The sequence below is a fragment of the Panulirus ornatus genome, chromosome 10 (assembly GCF_036320965.1).
Source record: "Panulirus ornatus isolate Po-2019 chromosome 10, ASM3632096v1, whole genome shotgun sequence".
Classification (NCBI taxonomy): domain Eukaryota; kingdom Metazoa; phylum Arthropoda; class Malacostraca; order Decapoda; family Palinuridae; genus Panulirus; species Panulirus ornatus.
In genome coordinates, this window is record NC_092233.1 from 440,180 (window position 1) to 462,889 (window position 22,710).

Below are 22,710 nucleotides of genomic sequence, written 5' to 3' on the forward strand. Positions count from 1 at the left end.
TAGAATGGGCTATACTTATGGAGAAGTGCGAAAGATTGGGAGAAGAACATTAGAGAAAGTGGCAGGAGGTCAAGACAAAGGTGCAAGGATTGAAAAAAAGTGCATGTTAGAGTTGGGGTGAGCAAGTATCAGTTAAAGTCATGGAGAATAAGATGATGTTATGGGAAGAAGTTAAAAGTATGAGAAAAAAGAGAACCTCTGGGAACATCTGAAGGGGGCAAACGGGGAAGTGGTAACAGGTAGTAGTGAAGTGAGGAGGAGATGGTGTAAGTATTTTGAAGGACTGTAAATGTGGATGATGAGAGGGTGTAAGGTGTTTGGGTCAGGGTGGTTTGCAAAGTGAGAGTCATAGAGAGTGGTTTGGTGAAAAGAAAGGAGGTAGTAAAACCCTTGCATAAGATGACATATGGTAAAGCAGCTGAATTTCTTAAGAAAGGGGGGTGACTGTCTTGTTAATTGGCTGATTAGGATTTTCAACTTCAGTAGAGATTATGGTAAGTTGACTTAGGACTGGCAAAATGCATGTATATAGTGCCACTGTACAAAGGCAATGGGACAAAGGTGAGTGTTCAAACTACAAAGGTACAAGTTCTTTTTTTTATGTACCTAGTAAGTTGTAAGGGTGATTAGTGACTGAAAGGTAAAAGCATGTGCAGAACATCAAATTGGGGAGGAATAATGAGGTTTCAGAGGTAGTAGGAGATGGGTGGATCAGGTGTCTGATTTGAAGACAGTGTGTAAAAAATGCTTAGAGAAACAGGATTTATATGTGGCATTCATGGATCTGGAAAAAGCGAATGGTAGGGTGGAAAGATACCTTGTAAAATGTCTTAAGAACATATGTTTGTGGAAGGAAAGCAACAATAAACAGTGATAAGTTTTTATCATGGGTTTAAGGCATGTGTACAAGTAGGGTGAAAGGAGAGTGAATGGTTCTAAGTGATGTCTGGTCTGCTGTGGGGGTGTGTGATGTCAACATGACTGTTTAATTTGTTTATGAATGGCAGTGATGGAGGTACATGGAAGAGTCTTGAGAGAGGGTGAGTATACCTTCTGTGGGGGTTGAGGGGGTTTGGGAAAAGAGGTGGTTGTTGTTTGCTGATGATACAGCACTGGTGGCAAATTTAAGTGAAAAATTGCTCAAGTTGGTGAATAAGTCTGGGAGAATGTATGAAAAGAGAAAACAGAGTAAATGTGAATAAAAGCAAGGTTATTAGGATTAGCAGGGTAGAGGGACAGGTTATTGGGGTGTGAATATGAATAGAAAAAATCTGGACAAAGTCAACCATTTTAGATACCTGGATGTGGACATGGCAGCAAATTGAAAAATGGAAGTGAAAGTAAGCCACAGGATGGGTCAGAAGGCAAAGGTTCTGGGAGCACTGAAGAATGTGTGAAAAGAGGTTGTTATCTACGAGGGCAAAAATGGATATGTGTAAAGGTATAGTAATCCCAACAATGTTGTCGGGGTGCAAGGCATGGGATATACACGAGAATGTGCAGCATAGTGTTGGAAATTAAATGCCTGAGAACAATATGAGATGTGAGGTGGTTTGACAAAGTAAGTAATAAAAAGATGAGATGTGTGGTAATAAAAAGAGGGTGGCTGAAAGAGCTGAAGAGGATGTGCTGAAAAGGTTAGGACATATGGTGTGAATGTGTGGGAAGCTGACAAAGATGATATATTTGTTATATGTGGTGGGGTTGTGTGAATGTGTGGGAAGCTGACAAAGATGATATATTTGTTATATGTGGTGGGGTCAAGGAGGAGGAGGAGAACAAATTGGAGATGGAAGGATGGAATGAAAAAGATTCTGAGTGATCTGAGCTTAAACTTCCACGGAGGGTGATAAGTGTGCATGGGATAATGTGAACTGGTATGATGTGATAAACAGGAGTCAACGTGTTGTCAGTGGACTGAACCAGGGTATCTGAAGCAGCTGGGAAAACTGTGGAAAGGTCTGTGAGGACTGGTTGTGCATAGGGGGCTGCAGTTTTGATGCACTGCACATGACAGCTAGAGAATGGATGTGAGCAAAAGCAGCCTTTTTTCATCTGTTACTGGTACTACCTTGCTAACATGGGAAACAGTGATCAAGTATGAAAAAAAATACATCCTGGCTGTAGTAAATCAGTTAAGGGTTAAAGCGAAAAAAGCAAGTTCATCAAAAGCAGATAATTTGGCTGAAGCCAAATGCAAACACTTAAAATATGTAAAAATATAAATTCATGCACACATAAACCTCTAAAATAAGTAATAAGCAATATTTGTGTTTTAATACTTGAACATATGAGCCAGCAAGTTCCAGCATGATATAACCACACAGTCATCGAGTGTCTCTGATACAAGAATAAAAAAAGGAAGCTCAGTTATAAACTTAAAAACCTTGCCAGAACTGATGCACTATCTGACTTTCAGGAAGTGTATGAGAATTTCTTATGAGCAAACAAATCAAAAGTCATCTGGTTTACATATATACTTTTCAAATACTAAGGCACTTAAGAAATATTCTGTTATCAGATGTTTGGTCTTAATTTATCAAAACAATTGTGGCCACTGTGAGATGAAGATATCTGGTACGATTAGGAATGCGTACAAAGTCAAACATCACTGTATCATGATTCCATTTGTCCAGCCTTTGATCTATTTAGGGTCAGAGATACAAATGTCTAAGTCTTTTTTTTTTTTTTCAAACTATTCGCCATTTCCCGCATTAGCGAGGTAGCGTTAAGAACAGAGGACTGGGCCTTTGAGGGAATATCCTCACCTGGCCCCCTTCTCTGTTCCTTCTTTTGGAAAATTAAAAAAAAAATAATGAGAGGGGAGGATTTCCAGCCCCCCGCTCCCTCCCCTTTTAGTCGCCTTCTACGACACGCAGGGAATATGTGGGAAGTATTCTTTCACCCCTATCCTAGGGTGAAAAAAATACAAGGACAAAACTGGCCATAAGTATAAAATGAAGTAAAAGCATCCTCTGTCCTATCATTCCTCACCAAATATTCCTCCTGGACCATGCTGGGTCTTAGGTGCTGGTAGATTAAAGAAAAGCTGCCCAATGCGGTCCAAGTATTCTCGGTAAGAAGGGTCCCTTTTCAAACTTGGTTGATACTGCTCACATAAGACTGTAAAGTAAGCCACCTTGCCACTGTAAAGTGAAACAAACAATCAATTACAATTACACATACCCAATGGAAGTGCTGGCATTTAGATATTAGATAATCAACTAGTGCAATAACAAAATCACTTTGGAAAGGCATTAAGAATTATGAATTTTAGGCAATTTCATCCCTGAAAGCTCACATAAGACTGTAAAGTAAGCCACCTTGCCACTGTAAAGTGAAACAAACAATCAATTACAATTACACATACCCAATGGAAGTGCTGGCATTTAAATATCAGATAATGAACTTGTGTAATAACAAAATCACTTTGGAAAGGCATTAAGAATAATGAACTTTAGGCAATTTTATCACTGAAAGCCATGCAAAAGGAATATTTAGTTACAGAATATAAGTTTTGAAATGTGAAAAACATTTCTATATGCATAAATGTCCTGTGACCCTTCAGAGAATCTTTAAAAACCCCATGAGTTGGAATTCACTTAATCCCCTGCCTCCCGGTGAGACAAAGGCCTCTCATCCTTCAAAAAAAAAATCACCTATTTGATGCTTTAGCCCAAGTTACCCTCCAACAAATCAGTGACCTCCACTTTGCAATAATGTCATCAACCCAAGGCCATTGATACTGACGCCCCATAATTCTCAAAACATATGAAAGCAAGTCAGCTTTTTTTTTTTTTCTAAAGTGACAGCATGAAACAGAGAGAAACTGTTTATCACACTTCAAAACTCATATGGCTCTCCAAAGTTGATTTGTACCTGAAGCCTTGAGTGCATAACAACATGGAGGAGGGTGGGAGAAAAAAAAATTTCTCAAAAGGATAAAATAAGGCAAAACAATTATCTGAAGTATTATCTTGTTGCATATTAGGGAACACCTTCACCAATGGTGGCAATCCCTGGGCCACAAAGGTAGATCTTCTAATACCCAGAATACCAATAAGGTATTATTGACAGTTAGAGGAAATGCCAAAGACAGCTATCATTAATCTTCTCCAAGAATGGGTTCCTCTGAAAGGCTAGAGGAAATGTCAAACATCTATCATTCATCTCCATGGACTGGTTCCTCTGAAGGGTTAAGTTGGAGGTTACCTTCCTAAAATCACAGACTCTGATATCCAGGCCAGGTTAGGCCAACAAAACAAATCTCTTAACTTGTGAAGAGTTGTTCATTAGTTAAAGAGGTTTCAAGCTTCCTGGGTACAATTTAATGTCACCCTCAACAGTTTTTGATCATCTCTACCAATTCACTCAAATATCTGACTGGACATAAAGTATGAAGCTCTCTAGCTGAAATCTTCAATGAATAAATAAAATAAGTATTTCTAAAGTTACTCTTTTTATTCTATGTTCATTTTCTTTTACCCAAAACCAAGGGATCTGTTTATCTCAACTCAGGATATGTCATCTATCATAAGAGAAAGTTCTTATGTCTGGATATTGGATGCATCTCACTAAATCTCCTAACACCAAGGGCTAGCAAGAAGGGAGACTTTATTTGTAAGAAACTGAGGTAGCAAAAACTTCAGAAAAAATACTATGTAACAAGTATGGGATATGTGATACCTCCCACTTAGGTTGAAACAAAACTCCCAATGAAACTGATCAAAAAATTCATCTTTATAGGTCAGGAGAGGTTTATACCAAAACTCCCATCATAATGGTTTCAAAAGGGTACTGCTGTAGTATTACTAGTCCAGATTTTATCACCAAACAGTCTAAAGAACTCAAAACTGATTGCTTCTAAAACCTTAAAATATGGCAAATATTCATAGAAAGATTGGAAGTATTTCCAAAATGGACAGGTATCATCTTTGAACAGAGAGATGAACATTATGATTATCAATTAACCCTTCCACTCCTCTCCACATCATAAGATGTATCGCACAGCTTACTGCTCTTGGAATAATACAACATTTCAGTGTTTCTAGCCCTCATTTGAAGTTAAAGCTCATGTTTGACTACCAATTACAGCACCTGTACTTGTCAATACCAGCCTTCAGCCAGAGCTAGAAAAAACATCACTCATCTCAGCCATACAAAACAGAGGACAACTGATGAATACAGCAATAAAGTGAAAAGCTTTTATACATCATATTTCCCACTACAATATGTTAGGAAGAGAAATATGTGTTTATAGAAGGTAAAGCTAGAACCAGAAGAGAACTAAAATATTTCTAGACTTTTTTTGACGATCAAAAAAGATAGTCATGTAAACAGTTTAACAGGGAACTCATTTAGATGGCATTTTATTCCATGTCTCAAAGCTACACACAATCATGAAGAAATAACATGTGTCAGTCTAAAAATGTCTTAAGCACCCATTCTCTCTTACCCTACATAAAACACCAAGTAATGAAAATTCAGCTTTTTAATAATACAAATGTAATGTGGCAGTTGAGGGAATAATTGGTATACATGGGGTGTTCAGTGTTGTAAATGGAAATGGTGAAGAGCTTGTAGATTTATGTGCTGAAAAAGGACTGATGATTGGGAATACCTGGTTTAAAAAGCGAGATATACATAAGTATACTTATGTAAGTAGGAGAGATGGCCAGAGAGCGTTATTGGATTACGTGTTAATTGACAGGCGTGCGAAAGAGAGACTTTTGGATGTTAATGTGCTGAGAGGTGCAACTGAAGGGATGTCTGATCATTATCTCGTGGAGGCTAAGGTGAAGATTTGTATGGGTTTTCAGAATAGAAGAGTGAATGTTGGGGTGAAGAGGGTGGTGAGAGTAAGTGAGCTTGAGAAGGAGACCTGTGTGAGGAAGTACCAGGAGAGACTGAGTACAGAATGGAAAAAGGTGAGAACAATGGAAGTAAGGGGAGTGGGGGAGGAATGGGATGTATTTAGGGAATCAGTGATGGATTGCGCAAAAGATGCTTGTGGCATGAGAAGAGTGGGAGGTGGGTTGATTAGAAAGGGTAGTGAGTGGTGGGATGAAGAAGTAAGAGTATTAGTGAAAGAGAAGAGAGAGGCATTTGGACGATTTTTGCAGGGAAAAAATGCAACTGAGTGGGAGATGTATAAAAGAAAGAGACAGGAGGTCAAGAGAAAGGTGCAAGAGGTGAAAAAAAAAGGGCAAATGAGAGTTGGGGTGAGAGAGTATCATTATATTTTAGGGAGAATAAAAAGATGTTCTGGAAGGAGGTAAATAAAGTGCGTAAGACAAGGGAGCAAATGGGAACTTCAGTGAAGGGCGCAAATGGGGAGGTGATAACAAGTAGTGGTGATGTGAGAAGGAGATGGAGTGAGTATTTTGAAGGTTTGTTGAATGTGTTTGATGATAGAGTGGCAGATATAGAATGTTTTGGTCGAGGTGGTGTGCAAAGTGAGAGGGTTAGGGAAAATGATTTGGTAAACAGAGAAGAGGTAGTGAAAGCTTTGCGGACGATGAAAGCCGGCAAGGCAGCAGGTTTGGATGGTATTGCAGTGGAATTTATTAAAAAAGGGGGGGACTGTATTGTTGACTGGTTGGTAAGGTTATTTAATGTATGTATGACTCATGGTGAGGTGCTTGAGGATTGGCGGAATGCGTGCATAGTGCCATTGTACAAAGGCAAAGGGAAACTGAAGAGAGTGCTTCAAAATACAGAGGTATAAGTTTGCTGAGTTTACTGGTAAATTATATGGGAGGACTTGAATGAGAGGGTGAAGGCATGTACAGAGCATCAATTGGGGAAGAGGCTGTAGGTGGTTTTCAGAAGTGTAGAGGATGTGTGGGATTCGGGGGGGGGGTTTGTAATTTCGATAGGGGGAATAATGTAGTGGGTGATGAAAGATACGTTTTGGATAAAAAGCAAATGGATTTGGGTGTATGTTAGCATTATGGATCTGGAGAAGGGCGTATATAGGATGATAGAGATGGTCTCTGTGGAAGTATAAGAATATATTGTGTGGAGGCAAGTTGATAGAAGCAGGTGGAACCCTATTTAAATCAATCTTCTTGCATACCGGGCCAGTTACCTATACTTCCGCTCGTTCCCCGATCAATTAACAACGTTCGAGTGCCCATACCTGTATAGTAGCCTTCCTTTGTAATTCAGACACCCATGAAAAGAAACCGAAATAAGATACACAGTCATTGAATTACTGGTCTGACCCATCACCGCTTAAAATTCCCTCTGGACCCGACAGCCTACAGTAATTGTCATCTCTCTCAATGTTTCCGATCTACCTTAATTATAACTCCGATCTGCTCCCTTCTCAGGTATTCTCCAGATACCAGATCTAACCATCCTCCCAGTATCCATAATATGGCCCCGAGAGAGGTCCCGCCTCCCTAACCGTCTACCCATATCCATCTCGCTCCCGTAACAACTTACCCTAGGTTATCTTTACCCGACCCAAATTTCGTAGTTCTAATCCAGGCTCTCCCCCATGCTTCCGACCTTATAAAACCTCACACATGTCTATTCACACTTCCTCGTCATTCCCCCATTCCGCGTCCGATTCACACACGGTAGGGTGCGTTGTGGTCTCCCCATCCAGGGTTTCCTAGCCTCCAGAGAGTGAAGTCGCGAACTCCTCTAATACACGGCCCGCCCCCCATGTAAATAAACCTGCCCAAGTGGGATCCCCCACAGTGTAAGGAAGCGAGCGATTGGCAGAATGGATAGAGAATTGATGCGCCAGTAGATTGATGTGCTGGAAAAGATATGTATGCAGGACCATGTGTTGTTGATGTTGAAAGACTCGCTAGAGTCACGCAAGGGTAAGAGAGAAATTATTGGAAATTAAAACGAGCGAGTTGAGAGAGCAGAAGAGAGGTGTGTAATTTAGAAGTGATTGGGGCACATGGAGGCGGAATGATTGATGAAAGATTGACCAAGATGATATATGTGTCGTCGGTTTGAGGGAACAATGAAGATGAACCAAATAGAGGTGTGGGACAGATTGAGTGAAAAAGATTTTGTGTGAACGGTCCTGACATAGCAGTGAGGGAGAAAGAGGGCAAGGAATAGAGTGAATTAAGCGTTGTGTTATACCGGTGTTGACATGCAGTCAGTGGAATGAAATCAAGGCATGTGAAGCGTCAGGGTAAACATGAAAGCTGTGTAGGTATGTATATTTGCGTGTGTGGACGTATGTATATACATGTGTATGGGGGGGGGGGGTTGGGCCATTTCTTTCGTCTGTTTCCTTGCGCTACCTCGCAAACGCGGGAGACAGCGACAAAGTATAATATAATAAATATTGCAACATTAGTGTTTATATTTTTGGTGATACAAATATTAATAGTATATTCATTCGCTCATAAAAAGGCAAAGTTCTACCTATGTAAATATAAATATATCTTAATAATACTCATGAGTAAGGGGCTTAGTATACAAAGTGTGAAATCACATCTGAAAAGAAACCATAAAGCGTGCACTGTGTACAACATGTTGATGTCTTATGATGTCTTGTGTACAAGCCCGCTCTCTCCTACCTCAAATAAAACACAATGAAAGTAATACAAATTAAGTTAGTTTTAGAATAACGAAACAGTTACTAATTATAATTTTGGATGTGTGGTGGGATGGCAACAGGAATGGATGAAGGCAGCAGAAGTATTAATATGTACATGTGTATATATGTATATGTCTGTATATATGTATGTATACGTTGAAATGTATATGTATGTATATGTGCGTGTATGGGCATTTATGTATATACATGTGTATGGGGGTGGATTGGGCCATTTCCTTGCACTACCTTGCTGACGTGGGAGATGGCAATTACGTATAATCATGAAATTAAACTAATTAAACTATATTCTGTCTATGTAAATAACATAAATAACAGGTTAAAAATAAATATGTGAAGAGTCCTTAGTGTACAGCATGAATTCACGCCTGGAAAAACCATGCAGAGTGTAACATGCATAGTGCATTGACATCTCATGATATCTTAAGCATCCATTCTCTCTTACCCCAATAAAACCAAGGTAATGAATATCTAATTACACAGAACAGTGAAACAATTACTGTTTTTTCAATTGGTGGGTGGCATCCAATAACAAGGGAAGTACTACCACATAGGTATCATGATGGTTAGTGATGGCTTCAAAGTGAGCCAACATTGTGCTATCGGACTTTTCCACTCCCTGGACCGAGTATAGTAGCTGTCTTTTCTCTACACCATACCCATATGTAGGTTACAGTCATCCAATCCAAAAATCACACCCTCTCCTCAAGCATAACACTTGACAAAACATCTCACACAACCCTTTACTTTTCTCTCCACTTTATCCCTCCTTTTACTTAAAAATCATGGTAGTACACTTCCATTAAAATTTCCCAGTGCTACATCACAATTGCACCACTATTCAAGGTGCGCTAGCTGGTTCTCTGGAATCCTTGACTAACATCAGGTAACTGGAACCTATCCCATTCTTTCAGGCACAGCCCGAGACAGTGCTCTTTCTTTATTCATTTTGCAGCATTTGCACCTCAAGTCTAACCTCCCCTCTCTAAAATACAATCTCTCCATTCCTTCCATAGATCTTCTCTCTTGAACCCAAGTGTCCTAAGCTGCTTCTCCTATACACAATCAGATCTCTACCTTTAATCTCTACAACTAGCTACACTCCAGTGGTGGTGTCCATGCTTACTGAAATACAAACACTCACTGCTTAACACATGGATCTTAGTATCCTAACTTTGAAGCCACCATCCTATGTAACTTTGCTTTTCTGTTTTGTACACAATATCCCACCCAATGTTTCTCCAACTATGTACACTCCCAGAAAAGTATCAGCCCCCCAAGCCTCAAGTTTCTAATCCACAAATGGCCGACTGAGATTAAAACTCGACTTATGCCTATGTGACGACCTGCCACGAAGCATTCCTCTCTTTACATCCATGAGCTGAAATCCTCTCTGCAGGGGATTTCATATATGCCACAAGAATCTGTTAGGCTCTACCTAAGGCAATTCCAGCAAAACCAAGGCCCTAAATAATCAAACATCCAACACAAGTCCCAAACTGGAATGACTACTTTACCAAAATACTCAAAATCGTTTTTACTTCAAACCCTCTCATAATACACAAACCATTTCTGCTCCCTTAAGAGTCCTCTGACCACAATCTTATTTCTATCACTTTTAATTGGGCTCCATAACCCCCTCAAAAAGCCAACTCTGGCACTTTGGAGGAGCTCAGTGATCATCCTGCATAGTTTCTCTACCGACTTTCCCTGAGATGGACACTTCTCTACTGGCCTACATGCCTCATGCTGCACAAAATGTACAGCAGATGTTATCTTGGCTAAGACAGACTCCCACAACCTATCTTCTATCAGTTCTTTCTTCCCTCAGTTATGGTCTGACTGCTCTTTCTCTGATACCTGTCACATCAAGAACAGAGCATAACAGCCCATGAAACTCTCCCCATTCCCCGAATCCCACTCTACTTGCATTTCTGTCCATAATCGTTGCAAGGCCATTCATTGTAGTCAAGCAAACTTCCTTAAATAAAGTGTGCCAATATGACTTCTGCTGACAAATCTTTATGGTCATTAAACCCTTCCCTTACTATCTCAGGTATATAGGTTGTACCCCTCTAATCCAATGCTCCATAGTCCAGCAAGTCCTATGGTCTGACATGTTTTGAATCTGCTGCCATTAATTTTTGGAGCTGCCACCAGGGCAGTGCTGTTAGCAGTGCTGAGATGCTAAAGTCATTTTACACTGCACCCAAGCTAATCAACAGTTCTGTTAATTTCTGATATTCAATTTTCTGCTGAAAATGAAAGCCAGAAAAGTTTAAAGTTTCTGAAAACTTTGAAAGGTATCAGGAATACAGAATTAGACAGGGCACTTATAAAGTGATTAAGTTCCCATGTAATGAAGGTGTAAGCATTTCTGGGGAGATGCTTACTGAGCAGTACAAAGTTTTTCATACAGAACTAAAGCTAGACCATGACTGTGAATATTCACAAGAATGGTTACATAAGTTTAAGTGAAGACATGGAATTTCAGTATATGATGTGTGCGGTGAAAAGCATGGTACTGACACGGAAGCTTGAAGTGTCAGGCTGTATTAAAAGAATTGATAAAAACTCCAATTCTCTATTAAACAACCAACAGCAATATGTCGAGGGCAAGAGAGAATGTACTAGCCAGCTGCCTGGCTAGGACTGATGCAGCACAGGCAGCAGGCTGACTGCCTTGACAATAAAAATAGAACAACAATAATAACATGAGTCGACCAAAGCCAACTACCAACCTATGGTCATTCGTTACATTAACTACTTGTCACACAGCTGCAACAAAGTTTGTGGATGAATTTATACAGTTAGTGGCACTGGAAAACTTAGCCTCAGAACATGTATAATGTTGACAAATCTGCCCTGTGTTGACACTGTATGCCATGAAAATCCCTTACCCAAGATATTGCTGTCTCCATCTGGGGGTTCTTCTCATCTAATCTAAAGTATCAATAAAAAACTTGTTTGGAAGCATTATGGTTGCATTATTTCCTGTTTTAAGCTTTGCTCTACCTTTGAAAATACAGCAATATGTATGCGGAATGAGCTGACAAGACTAGGGGTCGGGCACATATTTACAGATGGTGTTCCCTTAGGGAACAATTTCTGTTTTCTGGCATTTTCTGTGATCTGGTAATGGCCAGGTCCCAATGTTACTGATCAAAGAGGTTCACCTTTAATTAAGATAAACTTTTGTGTAAATAATTACTATCCTGAGTTAACTCGGGTCACATATATTCTAAGATCACTATGAAGAGATAATTCATGTAGGGTTCCAGATACATCTTTGATTTCCAGAGGACAAGAGCAAAGTAAGTGTCATTTCTCTCAATAATCAGCATTACATGCACTTAATAACATCTGCAGATGACAGTGTTTCTCTGAGAAGATGCAAGCATCTGCCTTACTTTTGCTCATTCCATTTTTTTTTACCCCATGCTGAGTGATGATGACTATGACAATGCAGTCACACAAATATAAATAACACCTCATCTAACAAGAAGAAAAGCTCCAACTTAGGTAGTGATACACAAAATCAAAGCAAAGCACCTCTTCAAGATGCAAGTGTCTAGTATATATCTGCCTTTCCACTATCTTTTCACTCTCAGTACACTAAGTAATGATGAATATGACTGATGACTATACAGACAAACAATAAAGATAATACTTCAAGATTCTACCAGCTCTGGCTTGGATAGTCCAGCTGATGCTATGGGGTAGATCAAAGTAAGGTTATCTTTACCTCTTACTGCACCTCCCTAACCATAAGCTTTTACTGGTAATAGCAATGTTAGTTTTACTTGTGATAAACATCAAAATATACAGCAGTATTTCTAGAGTTTCCTTGATACAGTAATGACCTTGCTGACATGATAATCATGGGGTCAAGCAAGTATGCAAAGGAAAGGATGACAGCAGCACCAAGGGATAATGGAAGTGTAAATGAAGCCCTACCTAAAGTAATTAAAAAATAGAATTTATGCATGGACTGGACAACCCATTACATTTCCTTATATGAAGCCCTACCTAAAGTAATTAAAAAATAGAATTTATGCATGGACTGGACAACCCGTTACATTTCCTTTCTTCTTTCTAATGTTTTGTATTTTTTTTTTTATCATACTTTGTCGCTGTCTCCCGCGTTTGCGAGGTAGCGCAAGGAAACAGACGAAAGAAATGGCCCAACCCCCCCCATACACATGTATATACATACGTCCACACACGCAAATATACACACCTACACAGCCTTCCATGGCTCACCCCAGACGCTTCACATGCCTTGATTCAATCCACTGACAGCATGTCAACCCCGGTATACCACATCGCTCCAATTCACTCTATTCCTTGCCCTCCTTTCACCCTCCTGCATGTTCAGGCCCCGATCACACAAAATCTTTTTCACTCCATCTTTCCACCTCCAATTTGGTCTCCCTCTTCTCCTTGTTCCCTCCACCTCCGACACATATATCCTCTTGGTCAATCTTTCCTCACTCATCCTCTCCATGTGCCCAAACCACTTCAAAACACCCTCTTCTGCTCTCTCAACCACGCTCTTTTTATTTCCACACATCTCTCTTACCCTTACGTTACTCACTCGATCAAACCACCTCACACCACACATTGTCCTCAAACATCTCATTTCCAGCACATCCATCCTCCTGCGCACAACTCTATCCATAGCCCACGCCTCGCAACCATACAACATTGTTGGAACCACTATTCCTTCAAACATACCCATTTTTGCTTTCCGAGATAATGTTCTCGACTTCCACACATTCTTCAAGGCCCCCAGAATTTTCGCCCCCTCCCCCACCCTATGATCCACTTCCGCTTCCATGGTTCCATCCGCTGCCAGATCCACTCCCAGATATCTAAAACACTTCACTTCCTCCAGTTTTTCTCCATTCAAACTCACCTCCCAATTGACTTGACCCTCAACCCTACTGTACCTAATAACCTTGCTCTTATTCACATTTACTCTTAACTTTCTTCTTCCACACACTTTACCAAACTCAGTCACCAGCTTCTGCAGTTTCTCACATGAATCAGCCACCAGCGCTGTATCATCAGCGAACAACAACTAACTCACTTCCCAAGCTCTCTCATCCCCAACAGACTTCATACTTGCCCCTCTTTCCAAAACTCTTGCATTTACCTCCCTAACAACCCCATCCATAAACAAATTAAACAACCATGGAGACATCACACACCCCTGCCGCAAACCTACATTCACTGAGAACCAATCACTTTCCTAATGTTTTGTGTAACCTAATATTCATAAAGTCAAATCATTTATTTTCTACAGTTATTTTTGCATTTACTGATACAACTTGGACTCACAGAAATTGCATATTTCATGATCTTAATATTTGATTTTTTTTCCTTCTATATATATTTCAAAACTAAAAAAAATGTGATTTTTGGAACATACTTTGAAAGAGAAAATGAATAGGGGAAGAGTTTAACCAAAAGCATCTCCCACAACTTCTGTAATGCACTTGATCAGTTTACAGCTAACTCTCTAGCTTTTAAAACACTCTCTTTGGTACAATATATTTTCTAATTCAACTCTGGATGCTTCTGCACCTATTCCTCTTCCCCCATCTCCCCCTGCTAAACCTTTTCAAACTCCTAAATCTTTCTCACATAAGGTGTTCCAAGTACCTTCCCAACTACAGGTAAACAAGCATTTGCCTCAGATGATATACTTCCCGCAGTCCTAAAGGATTTCCTTTGAGCTAGCTCCAGTTCTTGCTCACCTATTTTGCATCTTTCTATAAAGCTAGATTTTTCCTTTCTCCAAGAAGCATGCCTTGGTGCAACCCTTCCCTAAGAAAGGAGGCCACTCTAACCCTTTCAATTATTGCCCCATTGCTCTCACTTATGGTATCTCCAAAGTCTTTGTAATTCTATTTAACTCTTACTTTCTAAACACTATGATTTCCAGTGCCCTCTTTCTGATAATCAATATGAATTTTGCATAATAGAGTCTACTAGCAATCTTCTCTCCACAACACCCTATACACAATGTTCCTAGATTTTCTGTTGCACACCATCATACTACAAAAATACATGACCTCATTATGGACCATCAGGACTCCGGCTATGTCTTTTCCATGTACAAATCTGATTAGTGTACAATCATTGAAAAAATTTTCACAAAATCATGCAGTACTATAATCTACTTACTATCAACTTTTTTTTTTTTTTTTTTTTTTTTTTGTCGCTCTCCCACGTTTGCGAGGTAGCGCAAGGAAACAGATGAAAGAAATGGCCCAACCCACCCCCATACACATGTATATACATATGTCCACACACACAAATATACATACCTACACAGCTTTCCATGGTTTACCCCAGACGCTTCACTATCCACATACATACACTAAAAAAGTGAAGGTAGCAGATGGTAGGCAGCTAATGACAAGGGAGGTATACCACCAGTACTACCTGTCTGGGTATCAGGAGGGTTACTGACATTTGCTTAGTGAGCCAACACTTTAGTGTTATCAAAGTTACACTCCTCTGACCCAAGTAGCTGTCTTTTCTTTCTGCCTCACTAACATGTGGAATACTAACATTCTGTCGACAACATACAATCTCTCCTTGGCACATGTACCATTTGACAACACTTGACTCATGCAGCACATTCTTCACTCTAGTTTTTCCTGTGGGGAGCACTATGTGTTAGACCTGCCTTTTGGCAAAATGGTAGGAGCACTAGATAGAAGTATTTGGAAGGATTATTAGGTAGAACATTAGGCAGAAGTAGTAGTTAAGAGCATTAGATAGGAAGTCATAAGGAACATTAGGTAGGAGCCTCTGCAAACACTGTGCTAGACTTGCCCTCTGCCAGTGGCCTGTTAAGGGTGAGACTCTATAGGATAAGAAGTTGCACTCGAGACTTTGTTTTTGTGGCCACCCCTTGAGGGAGTTCCAACTGCAACAAGTGTATGAGATATAGACAGCCACGAAAAAAGTATCTTAGCACTTTTTTGTAGGAAAAAATATGACATCCTGGACAAGGATTCTGAAACATGCCCATTGGTCTAGCCTCACATTGGTAGCCCTGACTTTCATGATAATACAACATATCAACTGCTACTGACATTTATCATAGTTTGCCATAATAAATGCTACATTGATTTCATATATCATTAGATATAACTATAAAGTGGGTCAAGTGGGGTCACCATAATCATGAAAAAATATGTCTCATATTCACCTACCAACTCTACTGAGACAACATTACTGATCATCTGGAAATTCATTTGACCCATACAAAAAGATACTTGTTTAATGTGTGCACTCATTCTTTTCTGATTATAAAATAAATAAAGTTATACATAAACAGGTACTTTCTTATGTAAACATGCATTAAAATGATCAACCTTTCAAGTTAGGTACGAGTACAAGTGCAGCAGCATTCATCTACCCATGCATCTGGATTTAATGTACAAAAAAAAAAACCACTTTAGACCTCCCATTCTTCTTCTCCACCTACTGAGTCTGAGCTGGGTATCAAAGCTTTGCTTCATCAAAACTTTATCAGAAATCTGATAAAAATGATTGGAAAGCACCTAGCATTTTGTAGTTGTGTCAGTGATGTGAAAAAATATCAGTTTGAAGTCATGAACTGAATGTCAGTGCGAAATGATCAGAGGATGAGGTCTCATTAACAGTAAAGTATCTCATTTTGCCATTTGTTAATAATTTCATTAGTATTCATATACAAGTGTATATATCATAGATACCGGCCATTTCCCGCATTAGCAAGGTAGCTTCAAAAACAGAGGACAGAGCCTTAAAAGGAAAAATCCTCACTTGGCCCCCTTCTCTGTTCCTTCCTTTAGAAAAGTAAAACAGGAGGGGAGGATTTCTAGACCCCTGCTCTAATCTCTTTTAGTCACTCTCTATGACACCCAGGGAACGTGGGCAGTATTCTTTCCCCCTATGTGTATATATTTTTTCATGTTTGATTGCCGTGTCCTACATTGGCAAGGCAGCACCAGGAAACTGGCGAAGAAAGACATATCCACTCATATATATGCATGCATATACCAATATATAAACATATATACATGTACATATACACAGATGTATGGAAAGGATCACAATTTTGCGCATGATCAAGATATTCCCATGAGTCCACAGGGAAAATGAAACACGATAAGTTCCCAAGTGCACTTTCGTGTAATAATCACATCATCAGGGAAGACACAAGAGAGAAATAAAAGGCAGGTGATATACATTGAAGAGGCGAAGCTAGGACGGTCGTAGTTTCGTCTCTTCGATGTATATCAACTGACTTATATTTCTCTCTTGAGTCTCCCCTGATGATGTGATTATTACACAGAAGTGCACTCAGGAACTATAGTGTTTCATTTTCCCCAGGGACTCATAGGAACACATATGTATTTAATCATACTGGCTCACCTTGATCCATTTCCGACACCCCACCCCACAAGAAACAGTACAAATGCATGAACGGATAGAAAAAAGATATAAATTTTCTTCTTTTCCCCCAAACCTGATTGCTGCCCCATGTTAGCAAGGTAGCATCAGGAAACAGACAAAGAAAGGTCACATCCACTCACATCCATACGAGAGCTGTCGCGTGTAATGCACCGAAACCACAGCTCCCTACTAACATCCAGGCCCTACCCACCTTTCCATGGTTTACCCTGGACATTTCACATCCTATGATTCCGTACGCTGACAGCATGTTGACACCAGTATGCCATATTGTTGCAATTCACTCTATCCCATACAGGCCTTTTACCCTTCTGCATGTTCAAGCCCCAAACGCTCAAAAGCTTTTTCACTCCATCTTCCAGCTCCAATTTGGTCTCCTGCTAATCCTTGTTCCCTCCACATCTGACACATATATCCTCTGTGTCATCCTTTCCTCACTCATTCTCACCATATGTCCAAGTTATTTCAACACACCCTCTTCTGCTCTCTCAACCACACTCTTTAAATTTCCACTCATCTCCCTTACCCTTCCATTACTTAATCAATCAAACCACCTCACACCACATACTGTCCACAAAAATTTTACTTCCAACACATTCACCCTCCTCTGTACAACCCTATCTACAGCCCATGCCTCGCAAAAATACAATATTGTTGGAACTAACATTCCTTCAAACATACCCATTTTTGCTCTCTGAGATAACATTCTTTCCACAAATTCTTCATCATTCCCAGAACCTTCAGCCCCTTCCCCAACCTATGACTCACCTCTGCCTCTATGGTTCCATTTGCTGCCAAGTCCACTCCCAGATATCTAAAATTCCTCCTATTCTTCTCCACTCAAACATATATGTGTCAGAGGAGGAGAGATTAAGGAGAAGCAGGAGACCAAACTGGAGGTGGAAGGATGGAGTGAAAGAGGTTTTGAGCAATCGGGGCCTGAGCAAACAAAGGGGTTAGAGGCATGCAAGGAATAGAGTAAATTGGAACGATGTGGTATACCAGGGTCGATGTGCTGTTAATGGACTAAACCTAGGCATGTGAAAAATCTGCGGTAAACCATAGAAAGGTCTGTGGGGCCTGGATGTGGATAGGGAGCTGTGGTTTTGGTATATTACAAATAAATGCTAGAGAGTGAGAGAACAAATATGGCCTTTTTTGTCTGTTTTCCTGATGCCCCCTCACTGAAGAAAAGGGTAGCGATGGAGTTTCCTGCGAGGCGGGGTATCACCAGGAATGGAAGAAGGCAAGCAAGTAAGAATATGTACATGTGTATATATGTATATGTCTTTGTATGTGCATGTATATGATTCATGTGAGAAACTGCAGAAGCTGGTGACTGAGTTTGGTAAAGTGTGTGAAAGAAGAAAGTTAAGAGTAAATGTGAATAAGAGCAAGGTTATTAGGTACAGTAGGGTTGAGGGTCAAGTCAATTGGGAGGTGAGTTTGAATGGAGAAAAACTGGAGGAAGTGAAGTGTTTTAGATATCTGGGAGTGGATCTGGCAACGGATGGAACCATGGAAGCGGAAGTGGATCATAGGGTGGGGGAGGGGGCGAAAATTCTGGGGGCCTTGAAGAATGTATGGAAGTCGAGAACATTATCTCGGAAAGCAAAAATGGGTATGTTTGAAGGAATAGTGGTTCCAACAATGTTGTATGGTTGCGAGGCGTGGGCTATGGATAGAGTTGTGCGCAGGAGGATGGATGTGCTGGAAATGAGATGTTTGAGGACAATGTGTGGTGTGAGGTGGTTTGATCGAGTGAGTAACGTAAGGGTAAGAGAGATGTGTGGAAATAAAAAGAGCGTGGTTGAGAGAGCAGAAGAGGGTGTTTTGAAGTGGTTTGGGCACATGGAGAGAATGAGTGAGGAAAGATTGACCAAGAGGATATATGTGTCGGAGGTGGAGGGAACGAGGAGAAGAGGGAGACCAAATTGGAGGTGGAAAGATGGAGTGAAAAAGATTTTGTGTGATCGGGGCCTGAACATGCAGGAGGGTGAAAGGAGGGCAAGGAATAGAGTGAATTGGAGCGATGTGGTATACCGGGGTTGACGTGCTGTCAGTGGATTGAATCAAGGCATGTGAAGCGTCTGGGGTAAACCATGGAAAGCTGTGTAGGTATGTATATTTGTGTGTGTGGACATATGTATATACATGTGTATGGGGGGGGGGGTTGGGCCATTTCTTTCGTCTGTTTCCTTGCGCTACCTCGCAAACGCGGGAGACAGCGACAAAGTATAATAAAAAATAAAAAAATAATGTGTATATACACGCACATATACATTATCATAAATAAAAAACAATAATGTATATGTGTGTGTGTATGGGCATTTATGTATATGTTTGTGTATTAATTTATTTATTTTGCTTTGTCACTGTCTCCTGCATTAGCGAGGTAGCACAAGGAAATAGATAGAAAGAATGATCCAACCCACCCACATACACATGTATATACATACACGTCCACACACGCAAATATACATACCTATACATCGCAACGTATACATATATATACAAACACAGAAATATACATATATACACATGTACATAATTCATACTGTCTTCGTTTATTCATTCCCATCGCCACCCCACCACACATGAAATAACAACCCCCTCCCCCCTCATACGTGCGAGTTAGCACTAGGACGACAACAAAGGCCACATTTGTTCACACTCAGTCTCTAGCTGTTATGTAATAATGCACCGAAACCACAGCTCCTTTTCCACATCCAGGCCCCAAACAACTTTCCATGGTTTACCCCAGACGCTTCACATGCCCTGATTCAATCCACTGACAGCATGTCGACCCCGGTATACCACATCGTTCCAATTCACTCTATTCCTCACACGCCTTTCACCCTCCTGCATATTCAGGCCCCAATCACTCAAAATCTTTTTCACTCCATCTTTCAACCTCCAATTTGGTCTCCCACTACTCATTCCCTCCACCTCTGATACATATAACCACTTGATCAATCTTTCCTCACTCATTCTCTCCATATGACCAAACCATTTCAAAACAACCTCTTCTGCTCTCTCAAAAACACTCCTTTTATTACCACACATCTCTCTTACCCTTACATTACTTACTCGATCAAACCACCTCACACCACATATTGTCCTCAAACATCTCATTTCCAGCAAATCCACCCTCCTTCGCACAACTCTATCCATAGCCCACGCCATAAACAAATTAAACAACCACGGAGACACCACACACCCCTGCCGCAAACCTACATTCACTGAGAGCCGATCACTTTCCTCTCTTCCTACACGTACAAATGCCTTACATCCTCGATAAAAACTTTTCAATTCTTCTAACAACTGGCTTCCCACACCATATATTCTTAATACCTTCCACAGAGCATCTCTATCTACTCTATCATATGCCTTCTCCAGATCCATAAATGCTACATACAAATCCATTTGCTTTTCTAAGTATTTCTCACATACATTCTTTAAAGCTAACACCTGATCCACACATCCTCTACCACATCTGAAACCACACTGCTCTTCCCCAATCTGATGCTCTGAACATGCCTTCACCCTCTCAATCAATACCCTCCCATATAATTTACCAGGAATACTCAACAAACTTATACCTCTGTAATTTGAGGACTCACCTTTGTCCCCTTTGCCTTTGTACAATGGCACTATACAAGCATTCCGCCAATCCTCTGGCACCTCACCATGAATCATACACACATTAAATAATCTTACCAACCAGTCAATAATACAGTCACCCCCTTTTTAATAAATTCCACTGCAATAACATCCAAACCCGCTGCCTTGCCGGCTTTCATCTTCCGCAAAGCTTTTACTACCTCTTCTCTGTTTACCAAATCATTTTCCCTAATTATCTCACTTTGCACACCACCTCGACCAAAACACCCTATATCTGCCACTCTATCATCAAGCACATTCAACAAACCTTCAAAATACTCACTCCATCTCCTTCTCACAAATCACCACTACTTGTTATCACCTCCCCATTAGCCCCCTTCACTGAAGTTCCCATTTGCTCCCTTGTCTTATGCACTTTATTTACTTCCTTCCAAAACATCTTTTTATTCTCCCTAAAATTTAATGATACTCTCTCACCCCAACTCTCATTTGCCCTCTTTTTCACTTCTTGCACCTTTCTCTTGACCTCCTGCCTCTTTCTTTTATACATCTCCCACTCATTTGCATTATTTCCCTGCAAAAATCATAAAAAAGCCTCTCTCTTCTCTTTCACAAATAATCATACTTCTTTATCCCACCACTCACTATCCTTTCTAAACTGCCTACCTCCATCGCTTCTCATGCCACAAGCTTCTTTTGCGCAAGCCATCACTGCTTCCCTAAATACATCCCAATCCTCCCCCACTCCACTTACATCATTTGTTCTCACCTTTTTCCATTCTGTACTCAAGTCTCTCCTGGTACTTCCTCACACAAGTCTCCTTCCCAAGCTCATTTACTCTCACCACTCTCTTCACCTCAACATTCACTCTCCTTTTCTGAAAACTTCTACAAATCTTCACCTTCACCTCCACAAGATAATGATCAGCCATCCCTCCAGTTGCACCTCTCATTACATTAACATCCAAAAGTCTCTCTTTCGCACGCCTATCAACTAACACGTAATACAATGACGCTCTCTGGCCATCTCTCCTACTTACATACATATTTTATTTTTTTTTATTAATTATACTTTGTCGCTGTCTCCCGCATTTGCGAGGTAGCGCAAGGAAACAGACGAAAGAAATGGCCCAACCCCCCCCCCATACACATGTATAAACATACGTCCACACACGCAAATATACATACCTACACAGCTTTCCATGGTTTACCCCAGACTCTTCACATGCCTTGATTCAATCCACTGACAGCACGTCAACCCCGGTATACCACATCGCTCCAATTCACTCTATTCCTTGCCCTCCTTTCACCCTCCTGCATGTTCAGGCCCCGATCACACAAAATCTTTTTCACTCCATCTTTCCACCTCCAATTTGGTCTCCCTCTTCTCCTTGTTCCCTCCACCTCCGACACATATATCCTCTTGGTCAATCTTTCCTCACTCATTCTCTCCATGTGCCCAAACCACTTCAAAACACCCTCTTCTGCTCTCTCAACCACGCTCTTTTTATTTCCACACATCTCTCTTACCCTTACGTTACTCACTCGATCAAACCACCTCACACCACACATTGTCCTCAAACATCTCATTTCCAGCACATCCATCCTCCTGCGCACAACTCTATCCATAGCCCACGCCTCGCAACCATACAACATTGTTGGAACCACTATTCCTTCAAACATACCCATTTTTGCTTTCCGAGATAATGTTCTCGACTTCCACACATTCTTCAAGGCCCCCAGAATTTTCGCCCCCTCCCCCACCCTATGATCCACTTCCGCTTCCATGGTTCCATCCGCTGCCAGATCCACTCCCAGATATCTAAAACACTTCACTTCCTCCAGTTTTTCTCCATTCAAACTCACCTCCCAATTGACTTGACCCTCAACCCTACTGTACCTAATACCCTTGCTCTTATTCACATTTACTCTTAACTTTCTTCTTCCACACACTTTACCAAACTCAGTCACCAGCTTCTGCAGTTTCTCACATGAATCATCCACCAGCGCTGTAT

General features: G+C 40.6%; 1 protein-coding gene across 2 annotated transcripts in view; it reads right to left on the reverse strand.

Annotated features, from left to right (window-relative positions):
• The window catches only part of LOC139750714 (Golgi to ER traffic protein 4 homolog), a 259,236-nt gene that overhangs the window by 60,132 nt on the left and 176,394 nt on the right, over positions 1-22,710 (reverse strand). For both annotated transcript variants that reach the window (XM_071665388.1, XM_071665387.1), the window contains exon 7: positions 2,995-3,146. In XM_071665388.1, coding sequence (XP_071521489.1) covers positions 2,995-3,146 — 152 coding nt within the window. The remainder of the gene's footprint in view (positions 1-2,994; positions 3,147-22,710) is intronic.